Source organism: Hippocampus guttulatus, chromosome 1 (assembly GCF_054856545.1).
Source record: "Hippocampus guttulatus isolate MCC_2025c chromosome 1, RoL_Hgut_1.0, whole genome shotgun sequence".
NCBI classification, from domain to species: Eukaryota; Metazoa; Chordata; class Actinopteri; order Syngnathiformes; family Syngnathidae; genus Hippocampus; species Hippocampus guttulatus.
The window spans coordinates 6,285,910-6,303,663 of NC_141261.1; the positions used below are offsets into that span (position 1 = coordinate 6,285,910).

At 39.8% G+C, this 17,754-nt stretch overlaps 2 protein-coding genes across 4 annotated transcripts in view; one reads left to right on the forward strand and one right to left on the reverse strand.

Annotated features, from left to right (window-relative positions):
* mtor (mechanistic target of rapamycin kinase) overlaps window positions 1-17,754 on the reverse strand; it is a 71,948-nt gene that overhangs the window by 28,170 nt on the left and 26,024 nt on the right. For all 3 annotated transcript variants that reach the window (XM_086106388.1, XM_086106372.1, XM_086106380.1), the window contains exons 29-32: window positions 7,783-7,858; window positions 5,741-5,880; window positions 2,882-2,982; window positions 2,351-2,466 (exon numbers count right to left, since the gene is read on the reverse strand). In XM_086106388.1, coding sequence (XP_085962514.1) covers window positions 2,351-2,466; window positions 2,882-2,982; window positions 5,741-5,880; window positions 7,783-7,858 — 433 coding nt within the window. The remainder of the gene's footprint in view (window positions 1-2,350; window positions 2,467-2,881; window positions 2,983-5,740; window positions 5,881-7,782; window positions 7,859-17,754) is intronic.
* On the forward strand, window positions 14,301-16,962 carry angptl7 (angiopoietin-like 7). The gene is made up of 5 exons (XM_086106358.1): window positions 14,301-14,779; window positions 15,406-15,506; window positions 15,626-15,820; window positions 15,951-16,146; window positions 16,244-16,962. Exons 1-5 carry the CDS (start codon window positions 14,422-14,424, stop codon window positions 16,405-16,407), a joined length of 1,014 nt encoding a protein of 337 aa, XP_085962484.1. The 5' UTR covers window positions 14,301-14,421; the 3' UTR covers window positions 16,408-16,962.

Sequence of the window (17,754 nt, forward strand, 5' to 3'; positions counted from 1 at the left end):
ACTAGAAAAAGGGTAAAATGATGGTCGGTGACTGAGGACGTTCTCACAAGCCAGGCCAAACAGCTGTTTCAGACCAACTACCAGCAATTATTTTTCACAGGCAGGGAAAGGAAGACTTATGTGCCAAAACACCTGCGCAGGCATGCACAACAAAAAGAGACTGTGAGAGGGAAAAGGTGACGATGAGGCTTTTTTCTTCACAGTTAGTTTTGTTGACACCAGAATGCCATCATTGGACTTGTGTAAGACAGATGGCTCCTGATAAATGCAGTGTCTGGCTCTAATGCAAGGCAAACACGATGAGCCCATCTATTCTCCTCCTTAAATATTGGTCTTATATGCATTTGCGTGACTCCACTGACATTACTATACCATTAAAGCATGGTATGTATGATGCTATATGAATGGTTTGGAATAAATTGCCCTGTTAGAGACCGTCTGTCCCGAAAAAGATGAAAACATGTAAACGTTAAATAAATACATGGTAGAAGGCCACTTCTAGCATCGGTATTGTTACAGAAGACTGCTTCCCTGGATTGCTGTGGCTATGCATTACCGCTGGAACAAACAATTTACAAAGCCGCCTCAAACTATTCGCAGACACAGAAGCCCTCTGGGATCCGGCGCGCACATGTCTGCGTGTCTGCTTGAGCGGCAAAACAACCAGCCCATATGAAATCAAACAAATTTAAGTGTGAGGATTAAGAACCACATCCGCAAGACTAGACTGAGCTCATGTTGACATTTCATCTTTCACCCGTGCTCCATCTGCTTTTCATTGCTCATTATTCATTTTGAATGGCCTGGTGTCAGTAAGAGTAAAACGGCTGCTTTCCCTATTCATCGGACGCCACATCCGATAGGCCACACCTGGATCTAATCTCGGCTTTAGAGGGGGTGAGGTGGGGAGCACAGAGAGCAAGCCTTGGGGCTTTCGGAGTGTTTAGGGGATGTGGTGGATCAATCCCAGGACAGCAGAGGAACAGGTGTCAGTGGTGAAGCTTGTGTTCATTAAAACTCTTGATGACCTATTCCAGTAAGATCAGCTCATTTGCATCAAGGGCTTGTTCTCAGGATAGCGACTGAGAACTACAAGGCCGCAGTTTCAAGATAATCCAAATACGTACATAAAACCGTGTGATTTACCAAGTATCATATAAAATAGGGTGATAAAGAGCAGCATTTAAAGCTGTGTTCACACAAAAAAAAGATGTGAAAAGCACATCTGGCCCTGGTTTAGTGTTCAAACAGGCCTTTCTGTCATTGGCTCAAACGTCGACCAGTAAACATCATATACCAGTAGATAAAGTCACAAACTGATTGGATAGCGCTTGTGATGCATTGTGTGACTAAAATGAACGATAACGCACTTTACTTGGTGGTTTTAGTAAAGGTATCTCAGGGCAGACTCCAGCCCAATTAAATTAGCTTATTTTACTTAAGTACTGGTACATTATATAAGTAGTGCTAATACAAATTGGATTGATTTGGAATTAGAATAACGTGCATTTTCTACACAGTTGCCATTTGAAGATGGCGCATCATGAAAAATGTCATGAAAGGTAAATCATTTTGTTATCGTCTGTGACCTTGACCCTTCATGGGTTTCTGGTTGATTTGTGTTTTGGTAAAGAGGTGCCCCTTGCATTTGGTACCGCACCAAATCCTGTAGCCCCTTCACTCCATCATCGTAGCCCGAGTGGATATGTCTATTCCACTTATTGGATTGGATTTGGATTGGATAAATTTTATTGTCAAATGTACTGCATGTGTAACATACAGCACCGATGAAATTTCTTCCCTCTCAACATAAAACAAGAGGAGCCGCTGCGGGTGTCCGCGCCGCTATCAAAAGGTTATGTATAGTATGTTGCCGTTACATTGCATGGCAAAAAGAGCACTCTTATTGTATTTTATGTTCCACCACATCCCGCAGACAGGGTCAGGCTCTAAAGTGCGTGAACCTGAAAATTGTGATTGAATGCTTCAAAGGGCAGTTACATAACATTTCAACACCATATACGTATCACTTTATTAAAAAAAGAAGAGAGAAAAAAAAACGATCATAACGAGGCAATGAGGGAATTTGATATTTTAAGTCTGGAATATTCCTAGACATTTTTTATTCCTTTATTCCTTTAAAGTAGGTTGTCCACTGAGGTAAACGTTCAATGGCTTGCTGAAAAGCCTAATGGAAATTCCAGAAACAGTGAGGCTATTGTGCATTCCCATGGCATGTCTTTTCTTTGGCTTTTCTAAAAATACAGCCTTAATGTACTGTACAGTAAACGGGGGGTAGACGTTTGCTCCTTTGGGTGTATTTCAAAGATGATGACATAACATAACATACCTGCTGGGCCAACGAGAACAGGTCCTGATGCAGGGCGAGCACTGCCCTATAGAAGGCACCATCATGCGTGTCTCTGGGGATCATGCATGTGTATTCTTCCATGCTGTCCCAGTGTCCTGAAGGGAAAAACAATCAAACGCTCAATGACCGTTTCACCGTAGGTGACCCCGATTGACATAACAAGGACCCCAAACATGACTTGTCAATGATACGCTGTCAAGACAGTCTTCATATAGAGAGCTTTGCTGGTCCAAGGCAAAGCCACAGACCACAAATCTCAGGCGATGCGCTCTGACTGTGGTACGTTTTTCCTCCGCCATTATATATTATGTCAATGTTGTGGTTGGCCACTTCCATGTCATGCGAGGATGCGATTGTTTATATTTCACAGTCATCCATTGCATCCTCCAGCCACATATTTTCCAAAAGCTCTGCAGCTCTAAATGCATGAAATTTACAAAAAAAAGTGCTCCTCGTGAAGTGATTTTTACTTGAGTTAATGTTCGTGAGATTAAAAAGTATCTGAGTTACCAAGTCCCCAAGCGGCCGCAGCAGCCATACGAGCCATCTTGGCCTGAGTTTCTTCACTGACGAGAGTCCACTCCTCACAGCACTGTTGGTGCAACTGACCCCTAAAAAAGAATCAGCATGGGCTCTAAGTGTGCATATACAAGAAAATACAGCAGTACCTTAACGTTCTTTTTCCTTCCACGGTCACACCATTTTGAAAATGGTGAAAGGGGGGTTGGAATTGTAATGCTACGCCTCTAATGTTTGCTACATCAGATGCAGTAATTTTTAAAACTGCGGCTAGCACCGCAACGATTTTCCTCAATGTTCCTGTGAAGAGTGTATTGATCTCAATGTAAAATTCAAAACACATCAGGACTGTTAAATTAGATTGCTCAGTCATGGTGGAGGTTTGCCAAGTTACCTCCAAACAAAGATTCGGCGACAAGTGCGAAATGGGCCAAGGAAGAACCCATTTTAATGTCGATCCGAAAAATTGGATGTATTTGAGCCAGGAACCACTGTGAGGCAAACGTGCTAGCCACATGCTTCAACATGCCGCATTCCATTTATAATTTAGATATGAACTGGCAATACACTTTATAGTGCTTACACATATTGACTACAGTAAATACGGATAATTAAAAAAAAAGAAATGTGTGTTATAAAGGTTTACTAAAATCATTCCAAAATATATCAGTTTCTTTTGTTGACTAACATTTAATAATAAAGAACTGACACTTGGAAGTAAAAGATATTATAAGTGTTTTTTTTAACATTTCAAATATTCATTCATATATTGCTCTTTAAAAATTAACATTTCAGATCAAAACAACATTCAATAAAAGCTTGATAACATGAAGTACCTTAGCAAATAAATGACCTATTGCACTACAATCCACAATACATGTTTCTTATATGCGCACACACACACACACACACACACACACACACACACAAAATTCATTATGAACAATCAGAGCTGGACGGACTGTCCTACAGGAGACCAAATCATCACATCATCTTATACGGGAATTCAGCTGGAGTGGGCTTGAAAGAGAATGAGAAATAGAAGGATGCACAAAAACCAAGAGCATGAAGGAGGTTTGGAAACCAAGTGAAGCCAGTCTCCAACTGACTAATGCGTGCAAGATGCAAGCACACACAGCTTCCAATAATACAATGTGTAGCAATACTGTAGGCGAGGAAGTGCTTGAGAGGAGTTATTGTGTTAAAGGTTAAAATATTATCGTGAGTCAGATTAACAACGTATACCTTACAACCACTTATTAGTGTCAAACTAAACCCTCGTTTGAATTCACTTGATTCATTGAAGCTGCTAACGGCGCAAACTTCTCTAAACCATCTGTCTACCCACCCACGCTAATCCGAATCGAGTCATGGGGGCAGCAGCCTGAGTAAAGAAGCCCAGAATTCCCTCTCCAGAGCCTCTTCCACGAGAATAAGAAGTTTCCAGCCTAGCCGGCAGTCATAGACACATGGACAAAATCGTTGGTACCCTTCTTGTTACCCTTTTGTCCAGACCTGTGACAGGAGTTGTTTTTTTTTTAAAATAATCCTGTTAAAAAAGTTAAAAAGTGATTTTTCATTGTTTAATTTTCATTAGATTTATATTTATTGTTATCCCGGTATTTATGTCTGATTGAAGATATTTCTGTGACCATTGTGGGTTTTTCTTTTCATTAAAAGTTGAATAATATATTGCAATATTGTTGTCGTCTTTCCTTCGGTATGGGAACGACAAACAAACCGTATTGTCTTCTGTGGCTTCATCAATAACTCTCGACTATTGACTCTCAAATTAGCCTTCATGTAATTCACATTGCATTTCCTCATTTTTCAGGGCATTGGGAGACATTGGAAGAGTGACATAAGACTGTTGCTGGAACTTCCCAAATAAGATGCCTTGGTGTTTTGGATGGGAGATGTAAACATTCGCCACCAGGCAGGAACTGCATCAACATTCTGCAATTACAAGTACATATTCTGCATACACTTGATCCAAAATAAAATATTTATTTTCCTGACAACAGTGTGCCATGTTCAAGGAACTAAAACTCATCTTAAATTGCCTTGTTTTCATCTACAGGAACCCTAAATGTCACGTAACGTGCCGATAGCACAACTTTAACATGTTCTATTTCTACCTTGGGAAAAAACGCTTTCTCGAATTATTATTATTAACCTGACAGGCAACAATGTGTTCTCCAAAATCTGATCCTCATCGACTCATAACCCTTTCAAATATTACATAATCTTCAGACTCTTCAGGTTCTCCCAAACCCCAACCTCAGCAAAATCATTTTCTTGCATAATAAATATCATATCATTTACCAAAATGACACCACTGACAACAATCACACAAGACAGTTACATAAGTAGATAGCCATCTGTTTAGTGTCTGAATTTCGACAACTATCCACATACAGCATTTGGATCTTTTGGACATTACTGTCTTTTTCCCCCCAAGAATGCTCTTTGAGGGTGAGCTGTCGCTATGGTAAGCCTTCAGTAGAGTGGCTGCACCTCTAACTGGAGTTGGCCGTCTCTTCATTCTTTCCGGATTGAATTACTTCAGTCAACTCAAAGGAACCTTGTTTCAATCTTCTCACCCCCATCAAAAGGATTTTTGTCAGGAGATTTGGAAAAGTCTCCTAATCCAGTGATCCCAGGCATAATTAATGTATTCACACTACATTGACTAACTCCTTCTCCGACATAGGGAAAAAAAAACTAAACTAAAAGCATCGAACAAGGAGGGTATACAGTAGCTGATGAATTCACGGTTATGCACACAGCTGAAAGGCTAGACTAGAATGGCAACTCAGATGTCAAACTCCAGGATACATAATCACATACCATTCTCCCAGGGCCTCTAAGCAGCGCATTCTGCCCAGGATGAGCTCTGGATCCTCTTTGTTCATGTCAATCTTCTTATCGTATGCCACCAGAGCATCTTCCCACTCATGGAGCTTCTCATACCAAGTGGCTTGGATTTCCTGATCAAAAAGCGGACATATAAAACAGCATTGTTTGGACCGATGCATAATGAAATGTAAGGCAATTAAAGTCTTACTTTTTGAGATGTAAGAAACCGGTACAATCTTACTAATACACCTTACGAGGCATTTTAAGTGACAACGCAATGTCTTTTTTCTAGGCATGTCCATAAGGACCTACAAAAATTGTTCATCTTGGACATCTTTCGAAAAGATTCCTATAGTACACTAAATTTAGTACCATATAGTTATTAAAAGGGCAAAAATATTCCACAGTATTCTTTTCATTATTTTGTTTGTAAAATATGAATGAATTCGCATCTTTCACAACATTTAGTTCGCTCAGCAATGAAATCTTTCCCTCTATTAATCACTCCTCATAATCCTTGTCAGAAGTGTAGTTTATTTACCACCATGGACGCTGTGATTACTGACTTAGGAGGAAAAGCTCAACGCATTCATGCGCAGTCCAAGCAATAGCAGCCAGCCAAAGCTTGTTGCTAGCTAGATGCTGCGACTTTAAGTGGCAGCAATCTTGCCTCGCCCGCCCACTATTCGCACATGGCTGACGCAAGTGACTCGCAATTTAAAGTAAGTGTCAATATAGGTGTCATATGACGATAGACATGGTATGAGAAAAGTGATACAATGGAAACTTTTATCGCCTTTCCTATATATATGAAAAATAGAACTGCTTCAGACAACAAAGTGTATGCAGAAAAGTGGTGAAGATTGCACGACTGTCTGTGCCCTATGTGTTGTGTTGTGTTATTTTTGTTATTTTGACTTCAAAATGGCGCCGCGAGAGTGGCTGCCTTTCCAGCAGCTCCTATATATTTTGTTGTTCTACTTCTTCCTTTCATAACTTTGCTGCTGTGAATTGGGAATTTCTCCATTGCGAGACTAATAAAGGTTTTCTTTATATATATATATATATATATATATATATATATATATATATATATATATACATATATATATATATTATATATATATATATATATATATATATATATACTGTATATATACAGTATATATATACTGTATATATACAGTATATATATACACACACACACATATATAGATATATAGATTTTTTTTTCATCTGAATACTCGATTAGTTGATTGAATTTTCAGTAGGATATCCAAATACCAAAATATTCGAAAGCCGCAGTCCTAATTTCTCATCACTGTTGCCCTAGGTAACTCTCCAAAGCTACAACATTACATAATGGCTCCATGAAGTGTGTGACCAAAAAAAAAAAAACCAAAAAAAAACCATGAGGTATGCACATTTTCTGTACACTGCAAGACAGCAACAATTTGCTAATGTGTGCTTTTTCAACAAATTTTTTGTCTATACAATTGGGAAAATACTCAATACTCCAAGCCAGACGAGTAAATGGGTTTTCCACATGCTGCATTTTAAGAACAAGGTGTTCTGCGGGTACGCAGCTGGACAGTACCCCCTAAAGAGATGGAAGCTGCAATAAAACAACCCACAGCACAGGTCATCAAGGTTGTATTTTATCCTGTGAATCAATCGTGGCATTGAGAAGATAATGGTGACAGTGAGAATTACCAAATCCAATGCCAACTTGCCAAGTGTTGAAAACGCAATATCAAATGTTATTTAATTTCTCATGGGCAGGCTTACCATTACTTTTTCTGATCTGTCTTGACAGAAGTATGCAATATAAATGCACAAATAACTCAAGGTTAAACGCATTAAAGTTGCTAACATTTATCCCAGCTGATTAGACTGAGAAGCAAAAGATTTAAAAAAAAAAACTCTCTAGTCACACATAATAGTGGCAGAAAGGATTCTGGAGCAATACAGATAACTTAACGCATGATTAGTAAAGTTTACTTAGGGTTTAGAAGAAGGGAAAAAAAACTTACCAGTTCACCAAAATGTTTCATGGCATATTCCAGCACACCTGATGCGGCTTCTGGCTGCTGCAGTTTATTGTTGATACTGAAAAATAAGACACATGCTGACTTTCAGAGAAATATCTAGCTTAAGTTGTATGTGGGGCGTTTTCGGAATGAGCTTTACTAAACACTTTTTGCTTTGGAATCATAGCTTCAATGATAACTTCCAAATACTGTGATAAAATAAAGTATAATATTGGTTGTTGTCAATGGAATTTACATTAAGATGCACATTTTGAATCGCTGTTGTCATACTTCAAATTGTTTTTGCTTGAACCTGTTGCCATATATGCCAGTGACAGAATGGTGACATATCTGGAAAGCGTAACTGCCTTACGATGATGTATGACGTGATGTGGTTCTGTCATGACATAATTTCTAGGAGGATGTACAGTGGAACCTTGGGTTGCAAAATTAATTGGTTCTTTTCCCCATTCAAATTCATGGAAACAGAATGAGTCATGAAATTGACCTTAGTTTGATCGTTGTGTGGTTAAATATTAAATTCTGCGCAATGTGCAAAAAGGTGACAAGATAATTTATGGTGATGAAATAACAGTGGGTTTGTTTGCAAATCACCGTGCAGTGTCTTAGCCTTTCTGGCTATGGTAAATGGACACCATCCCCAACAATGTGACACGGCTTTTGCGTTGCATTGGGGGATGTGGTGGTCATTGTAGGCCCCCCAAAATTAAATAACTAAATAAAAGTAACAAAAACAAAGACTGCAGAACCACAGAGCCATGATGTTTATTCGCCGAGAAAAATTACAAAGAATTTCGCGGCCACGCCAATGGACGGGCATTGTAATTCAAGTCAATTTGTGGAGGAATTTAAATGCGTCACGTTCCCATTCATCTGGCAATTAGCGTGGGTCAAAACATGCCCAATTCAAATTAAATTGCACTAATAAAACCACCACCAGAGGGTACTGGAACTGCACAAATGGGAACCAATCTGGCCTTTTTAACAGTGTTGCTTTACATATGGTGACATGAAAATTGACGATATTGTGGCAATATGAATATCGCAATATCGCCGTTATCGTTACATCACTACTCTGCAATGGAATGTAAATTAGACTTTGATATAATTAGAATAACTGACATTTGAGGCACTTTTCACTTTTGTGTTATCTTTTGAAGGACAACTGCACTATACTATACTGTAGTACCTTAATGGTAAAACCCAAGAGAATATCGCAGCCAATCCATCTGTAAAACGAAGCGCTTGAGAAATTATGGTATGCAGTGGAGTTCCCGAGGACAATGCTGAGGGACGCCTGAGCATGTTTGTCAGACATGACTTTTGAGACAGAGCTGAGGTCCCAGTGTGATGAAAAATAGCTCTGCGTGTGGCCACTGCAAATGATCTTAAAGCTGCTGTGACAGGTACAATTAATATGCACACTGGGAATTTACTTGAATAGAAACCAAATGTAACCACTGTCAGAAACTAAGCACTAAACTGAACTCTGAAATGATCATCATTCACCAGCAAAGTTGAAACCAGAGCATTTTTTTTAGCCAGAGTTCCAGAATTTAAAAGAAATTAAAAAAAATCCCAAGGACAAGGCCATAAAGCAAGTTTAACATCTTCAGAAATTTGATTAAAATATATAAGAACACCAGTAGACAGGGTAACAAGCTACACACACAGATCTTGAAGATCTCTTGTGCAACACAAAAGATATTGCACATATGAAAATTCATATTTCTACAGAGCAACTGGGAATCTATTCCGTGCAGCACAGAAGCAGCTCAGTCAAGGTATGCTAAATGTTGCCCAGTTGTGGCTTTTCATCAGACGAGACAACGTTGAATACGACTCTTCTCTCCTTGTGGACCCTGTAGATTTAATTGGCCCGCAGCTAAAACCATCTGGCTGCCAGCTTCCACAACACATGCAGTCTAATCACATCCACATGACAAGGCTCAAACATCATGTTCTCCATCTCAACTATTCGCAAGGACAGAACTTCATGACTCGTGTCAAGAATCTCTTTTGCTTACGATGAAAATCACCATGGGACAAGACAACCTAAAGCCTTTGTCCTGAATTGAAAGGTGACGTCCAATGGTTGAAGCTCTGCCCGGTCCGACTTCAGAATAATTAAGTATTAACGCAAATACGTATTGAAAATGTGCCGTTTATGCAAAATCAAATTACTTAGAATGGTGAATTCCTTCAGGATTATTGGCAAGTGAGTCGTCCCCGAAAAGAAAAGACGAAAACTGACACCAGTTGTAAAGAGGAATGGCAAGTCAATTGACTAAAGAATGTAAAGAACATAAAGAAACCTGAGAGACCATAAGGTTCAAAAAGGACAATTTCAGACCATTTCGAAATATACTGGCCTCAAGACTTACACCCATTTACCAGATTTGCTTTTCAGATTCAACAACTCTGAATATTTATTGCCCTTCTGATTCCAAAAACAGACCTTTGCTCCACTTTTGTTCTTTGACTATCCAAAGGAAAATGCGACTCTGCAGGATACTTGCTGTAAAATAAAATAAGGAATCGTCAAAATCTCCGCCTTCCACAATTAATGCAAGGAATGTAATGCCGAACGAACCTGCGCTGAACAAAGACTCTTGATCAAACTTTACGAAAAATGGAAGAAAGGATGACAAGTTCCTCATCTAATAATTGGAAATCTTGTAATGTATGCAAAGCCAACAGAGAGGAACACCAGACGTCACTACTGGACCAAATTTAATAAGAAAGAAATCCTCTTGATCCCGGATATTTGAGGCCAGCCAAATGCACATTGAGACCTTAATGGAATCAAACTTCTGAAAGGCAAACTGGCAAAGCGCATTCAGAAATGAATACTGATCCGTCATATGTACAGCTACTCGCGTGAGAAAAGCTTAAATAATGCAGGGCTATTTTTAACATCTGAAACCGTCTAGTGACCAGCTGAGGGTGTACCACAACTCTTGCCCAAAGACAGCTGGTTTCGGCTCCAGCACACCCATGACCCTAATGAGGAAAAGTGGTATACAGAATTCATGAAGAGACATTTTTACATGTGGATCAGGGTTCAGCAACTTTGATGGTGATAGTGAGAATGTGTGCATCCCCAAACTCAGACTGTGAACGTCTTAGCATGTAGGTAAAGCACGTGAACTCAACACCTGCTGGATGGCACACTTGCAAACTGTCCTGGGATAAACATAGCTAATGGTGGGTTAGACCTCTGACACCATAAAGCTGCTCAGCATGTTTTTACCCAACAGATCCAATAAACGGGATAACATTAGTCCTTTCTAATACCGTGAATGGAAAGTAGGCAACGTTTTTTTTTTTGTTTTTTTTTGCTTTTGTTATGTTGCCTTGAGCATGTTGAGCTTTCAGCTGGAGAAACTATTGAAACATTATCGTCAACTGGGAGAGCAGAGCAGACCGCGTTTCCTGGACTCGTCACCTTCAGGTTAAAAGGCCGGCAGAACAAAGTGTCTCTGGTGCCCCCATTCCTTGAACAATTGGAATGCTGCTCTTACTGTGTGAAAAACGAAGTCTGGGCTTGGTTGCATATTAAGAATATTCTCTTTAGAGTTATTCCAGAAAAAAAATATATATACAGTATATCATTAAAAAAAAAAAAAAAAAAAAAAAGGCCGACAGAGTTCTCCATCACACATATAAATCAATGGCAACCTAAAATATTGTGTGTTCTCATTCAAACGCCTGGGACTACTTTTGTGAATTGTGGATGCTGTATTTGCCCAGGATGTTTGCCCGAGCTACTGGTTTGGAGGATGGCAAACTGTTAGCTGATGGAGTAGCTTGCGTTTGCTCTATAACAGATACCAGCTGGCAGCCATCACTAGCTGAAGCCACCAGGACACTTGAGGGTTTGCCAAGGCATGAAGTAAGCCACTCAGACCTGCACAATGCCCCCAGTGTATTCATATAGTCTTCCACCTCATGGAAAATAGTATAAAAGTATCTTAGAATAGTTGATTTAAGCCAAAGTCAGAGGTTTAACTGTGTAACAGATCGTTGTTCACATTTTTTTCCCCAAAGAAGCCCAATGCAAGTCAGCAATAATCTGATTTGGTTTAGCATGTGATTTGTCTGCATTGGATTTTATACCTTTAAAAAACAAAACAAAAACAATCCATTGCCAATGAGAGAAAGTTCTCAAAAATCCCGTGTGACTTGCGTTTCCACTGTAAGATGCGCGGGTGGCATGATGTTATCAACCAATAAAAAGCCGGATGTCTTAGCAGTAAAGATGAAGCAAACTGGGGTTGATGGAGTAAATCTTCACGGCAGTAACAACACTGTTGGACTGGTGTTTTAAATTACAATCAATGTTCATATCTACTGGCAATTTTGAGGCAAAAGGCCTACCTCAGTCTCCATCCTTAGGTTTTAATGAAAACCATATCGTTAAAATGTTATGTTTAGCCTTGATGGCCGTCCACTATTGATGTAGCTTAACTTGCACAGTGTCGCAGAGAGCTTGATATTTCACAAGAGGTGGGATATGCCGCGGACTGTCTGCAAGTCAACTAGGGCTTGACACGAAATGATAAACATCCACACGTGAGCAGCTGAAGTCTTCAGTTCACCGAATCCGGTGCGTCTGTGTGGTCGGAAGAAGTAGGCGCACCCAGGAATAATAAGACCATGCAAACTGTAGAGGACTCAGCAAGCTACTGGTTGAAACATAATTGTATAGTGAGGAAGCCGTTCTTATCACTGCACTAATTGGATGATACATTGATTGTCCCCACCAAAAAAAGATTACTTAAAGGGAAGGATCTGCAGGACAGGTAGAAAAGAGTTAACGTTATGATGTAATTCCAATTTCTTTTTCCACCTCATGTACCGTAATTGAACCCATGAGTGTTCTGATGACAGCTTAGCTCCAGTGGCCACTGGTGAATAACAGAACATCTTTCAGCATATATTGGTGACAGAAAAGCCTCCAGTGAGCATTGTGTAAGTCACCATAGGTCGGGTGCTTTGGTAATGTAACATCTGATGAGATGAGTTAGTGGGTAGCTGTGTTTTAGTGTACTGTTTCGAAGGAAAAACGGTGTGCTTGTAAACATATTAAATAGCATCCAGCTGGTTCGTGCTAGTACCAAATGACAGAGTCCGGGTCAAGTAAAGAGGAAAGTGATGCCGCTGGGATGCGTTGCTGGCAAGTGAGAAGATGTGACTCAGAGTAGTTAGGCAAATGAGGACATGCAGGAAGGCAAATTAATCACATTTTTTCCAGAAAGGGAGACTGACGCACATCAGTGACTTAAGGTTACAGGATTCACGAGAGCTTCAATGACCAAGAATCTATTATCACGTCACCAACCCTGCCTGTGATTATTTAGAAAAGAGACAAAGTTAAACGATATAAACAATTTCACATAAACTTGAATACAGTGATCCCTCGCTATTTCGCGGTTCGTTTATTGCGGCTTCAGTGCATCGCGGATACAGTACTGTATATGTTGCTCTATGTGACTCGCTGTTGTTTGTCAGCTTCTCGCGGACCATTTGCGGACTTTAAAAAAAAAAATATATATATATATATATTGTATATATATATATATATTTTTTTTTTAACCTGTATATGTTTATTGGTTGCTACTATTTTTGTTCATCGCGGGTGGTTTTGGTCTCCATTAACCACGATAAACGAGGGATTACTGTAATCATTTAAAAATACATTCGCATTAAGGCCATTTAGACTTGATCGGATGTATTCCACCATACTTTGTTACATTACAATTCTCATGCTTTCAAACTTGTCACCTGATATTCAAGGATATTTCACAAAATTAATGGAAAAAATAATAATTTGATATAGAGTAGATTCATGCATACTGAGTTGTGGCGTGTAATTTAGAACAGTGGCGTTCCAATCTTCAAGTACCATACTTGAGGCAGGTCTTGGCATGTTATTCCTTAAGAATTTAGTCAAATCTGCAGAGATAACTTAAAATACCGTAAGAAAGATTACACCGCAGCCGTAGAATCGTCAGTAACTGTGAATAACATTTGACTGCCTAACCTAACATTTGGGGTAGGACTAGATACGTTTTTTTATTTCTTCCTACTCCTTTGAACATAATAATTGTGTCGTATGATGACTGATTTCTCTTTCTTTTGTCCTTTTTCACTTACCTCACTTTCTGTCAATTTATTACTGTATATGTTTTTATGTTCAATAAACAAATAAACAAACAAAGTTGTCTGTATTTTAACTGCTAACGCAAATGACTGAATTAAGAAGCTAACTTAAAACTGCAAATGCCCTTGGAACTTCAAGCAGCAACCTTTGGATTCTTCTGCAGAGAAGAGGTCAACAAAAAAAAAAAAAGTAGAAGAAGCGAAAGTCACTTGGAAGGAAAGGTAGAGGGGCAGGGGTGAGAAAGGACTTACACCCAGTGGGTTGAGCACTGGGAAGAAATGGGAGGACCCACATGCAAATATTTAAGATGCTCTGGGAGAGGAGGTCTTCAGTGAGGGAACACGAGTGAGCTGCCGTTCAAAGAACAACTGAGCAACCACAACTTGACTGACTGACTGACTGGGCTCGAAAAGCTATCACCAACAACCCGAGTGAATATCTAGAACGTCTTCAATATGTCAAAAGTCAATCTCAGCATTGTGGCAGTCAGCATTCTGCTGGTAGTCGGGACATGGGCCCAGAATCCCAGGAAAACGCTGAAACCACCAAAGCCAAACAAGGCTCAGTGCTGCGATGAGGTGCGTTCTCTCAAGGTTCAAGTGGCTAATCTGACCAGTCTCCTCGGGGAGCTGAGCCGCAAGCAGGAGGCAGACCAGATGAATGTCGTGAGGCAAATCATGGACCTGGACAAACAGAACCGGCAGCAGGAAGCCAGGGTCACCGAGGCCGAGAGCAAGTACTCTGAAATCAACAACCGCGTGGAGATCATGCAGCTTCAGACCCTGCAGTCTGCTCCTCAGACGACAACATCAGGTGAGCATTCAGCCTTTTATCGCGGATGTTAACAGCCGCCCAATTAGTAGCACTTCTGTGTGCGAGTATCATAAAATATATGCATTAGAAGCTTTTTGTATCTCCGCTGTAATCTTTTTTAAAATCCTTTTTACGGAATTTAAAGTTCGATCTACATAACTTTCAATCTGATTTTCTGTCAAAGTCATCTATCATTTCAGCATTAAAACAACACGAACCCAGAGCGAGGCAAACTAGGCATGATGTCATTTATCATTCCAGTATCTTGACTGTGCAGTCTCACTGGGTCACATTTATGTCACTGAGAAAAGGGGACATGGAGACCTTTGGACAATGTGAGCAAATTAGACGGGAGCGCAGAGCGGGACGAGGCCTGGGATTGGGCTAGATTTAAGATTTGAGATTTCGTATTTGAGATTTCGAGTCCATCTCTACTTCTTGTAAACCTTTCACGGAAAAGGAACCGTTCATTCGTAACGAAGAAGTAATTAGTATTACTGCATCAGGATGAAGGTGAAAAACAGAATAAACTACAGGATTCCGAGTTATCTTTTGGGGTGGTAGTTAAATCAGCACATTAAACTATTTCAATCTTTGATGACGACTGACAATGTTCTTTTCTCCAGATGCCATCTATGACTGTGCAACACTCTACAGCAAGAACTATAAGATCTCTGGCGAGTACAAACTTCCAAAAGATGAGTTCCTGGGAACACCTGAGCTCAGTGTGAGTAATACTGAAGCTTTCTGTATTTTATGCACGACCTTGTGGTGATCATTTTGGTAAAGCATGAATGAGGAACGTTTGGATTTTTACTCTGGTTAAGATTTTGAAAATCCTTTTAGGTGTTCTGCGATATGGAGACAAACGGAGGTGGCTGGACTCTCATCCAGAGGCGTAAAGTTGGTCTGACAATATTTAGCCGCGACTGGAAGCAGTACAAAAGCGGATTTGGATCCATCCGTGGAGACTTCTGGCTTGGCAATGACCACATATTCCGTCTAACAAGGCAGCCTAGTGTGCTCAGGATTGAGATGGAGGTAGGTGTTGGCAAAGCCAGGTCTGCAAAATTTGAAGGGAAAAAAACCCCCATACATAAACGATGCATAAAACACATTTATAACGAACAGTATCAGTGCACAAAAATGACTAAAAACATTTTATATGCAGGACTGGGAAGGAGAGACTCGTTATGCTGAGTACGGGCTTTTCTCTGTGGCCAATGAGCTCAACAGCTACAAGCTCTTACTTGCCCACTACAGAGGGAATGCTGGAGATTCTTTGCGTTACCATAACAACACCAACTTCAGCACTTTCAACAAAGACAATGACAAGTGTGTGGATAACTGTGCGGCATTACGCAAAGGTAATTCATGACACCAACTCCACAAACAATGGAGCAATGATGGTTCTCAAAAACTGTCCAAATAAATGCCCTCAACTCAATCTCATCTCTTTTGTAGGTGGTTACTGGTACAATTGCTGCACTGACTCAAACTTGAATGGAGTTTTTTACCGCTACGGTGAGCACATGAAGGGCACGGATGGGATCACTTGGTACGGATGGCATGGTCCCAACTATTCCCTGAAAAAGGTGGAGATGAAAGTCCGGCCAGTAGGTTTCTAGCCCTAAGTTCTACAGATGTAAATCCTGGATCAAGACCACACAAGATCTCACTTATACATGATCAAGCAAAAATGACTTTCCGACAGCTGCCAAAGGAAGTCAATTTGTTGAGAATTGCCTTGATGAGGTTCAAGTCAGTTGAATGTTTTGTTGGTATTGGGTGTTATTGTAAATTGTAGTTGTGTTTAGTGTATTTATCAGTAAAATATTGTATTTTAAATGTATGCTCTTTTTCCACTGTGCCACATGGGTGGCTGGACCATGACTCATTTACAGTACTTGCAAAATCAAGAAAGCTTTTTTTTTTCTGGATTGATAAATTTCATTCATGAAGAGTAGCAAAGACATGTCAAGGTGGATCAAATCTATATCATGTGTGGGTAAAACCCAATTTCAATGCATCATTTTATTGCTGGAATGGGACCAAATGCATTTTAATTGTGCTGCATTTTGTTTTAAAACGAACTATTGATGTCTGAAATTTGTAAAATGTGTACAGAGCTGTAAGTATGCTGTTTTTATGTGACAGAAAATAAACATATTTTTTAAAAGAAATTATATGCCTAACTTGACTGTGACAATTACCTTTTCCGGCTTTGAAACGTGACTAACTCAATGCATACCAAAGTATTCTCACCATTCATACCAAATCTATTTGCTTTGAGTGACTGACCTCTGACTCTGACATGTGGTCACCTCGTGACAGAAGGTTCTAAGGCTGCTTCCACAGCGATGAAGACCACCCACAAAATACTTTATTCTGCCATCAAGAAACATACTTAGAAAAGGAGCCAGTTTTGCTACGTTTTGATCAACAAGTTTGTTACAATACTGACATGCTTACAAAAAAATAATAATCATAAAAAAACTACAAAACAAGCTCCAGTGTCTCGGAAGTTCGATGGCAGGCTTGGAGAGATTCATTTTAATTTTACAAGGTGCCACATTAAGTTACGATAAACATCTAATTAAGGCTGTAATGGTATCCCTTCCCTTTTGGAAGAAATTACCAGTGGAATTAAGTCGGAATGTGGCGGAAGACCGACTGATCCAAGTCTATAAAAGTAATCAAACTGGTGAAACCAACTGTAATAACATTGTGGAAAATATTACTAATAATAATGACACTCTGGACTGTGTCGGGTCACATATATTTTCATAATAAAATTGGCTTGACCAAAAATATATCCTCGTTGTATATGAACTGCATCTAGAGTGGGACGTCATTTTACTAGCCTGCTTTCCAGAGGGCGACAGTGACATTACAACAGGGACCTTACGTCCTTGTCCCGAAAATATGCACGATGAAAGACTTGCACATATCTGAAAAGGAGACCTGACAGAGTC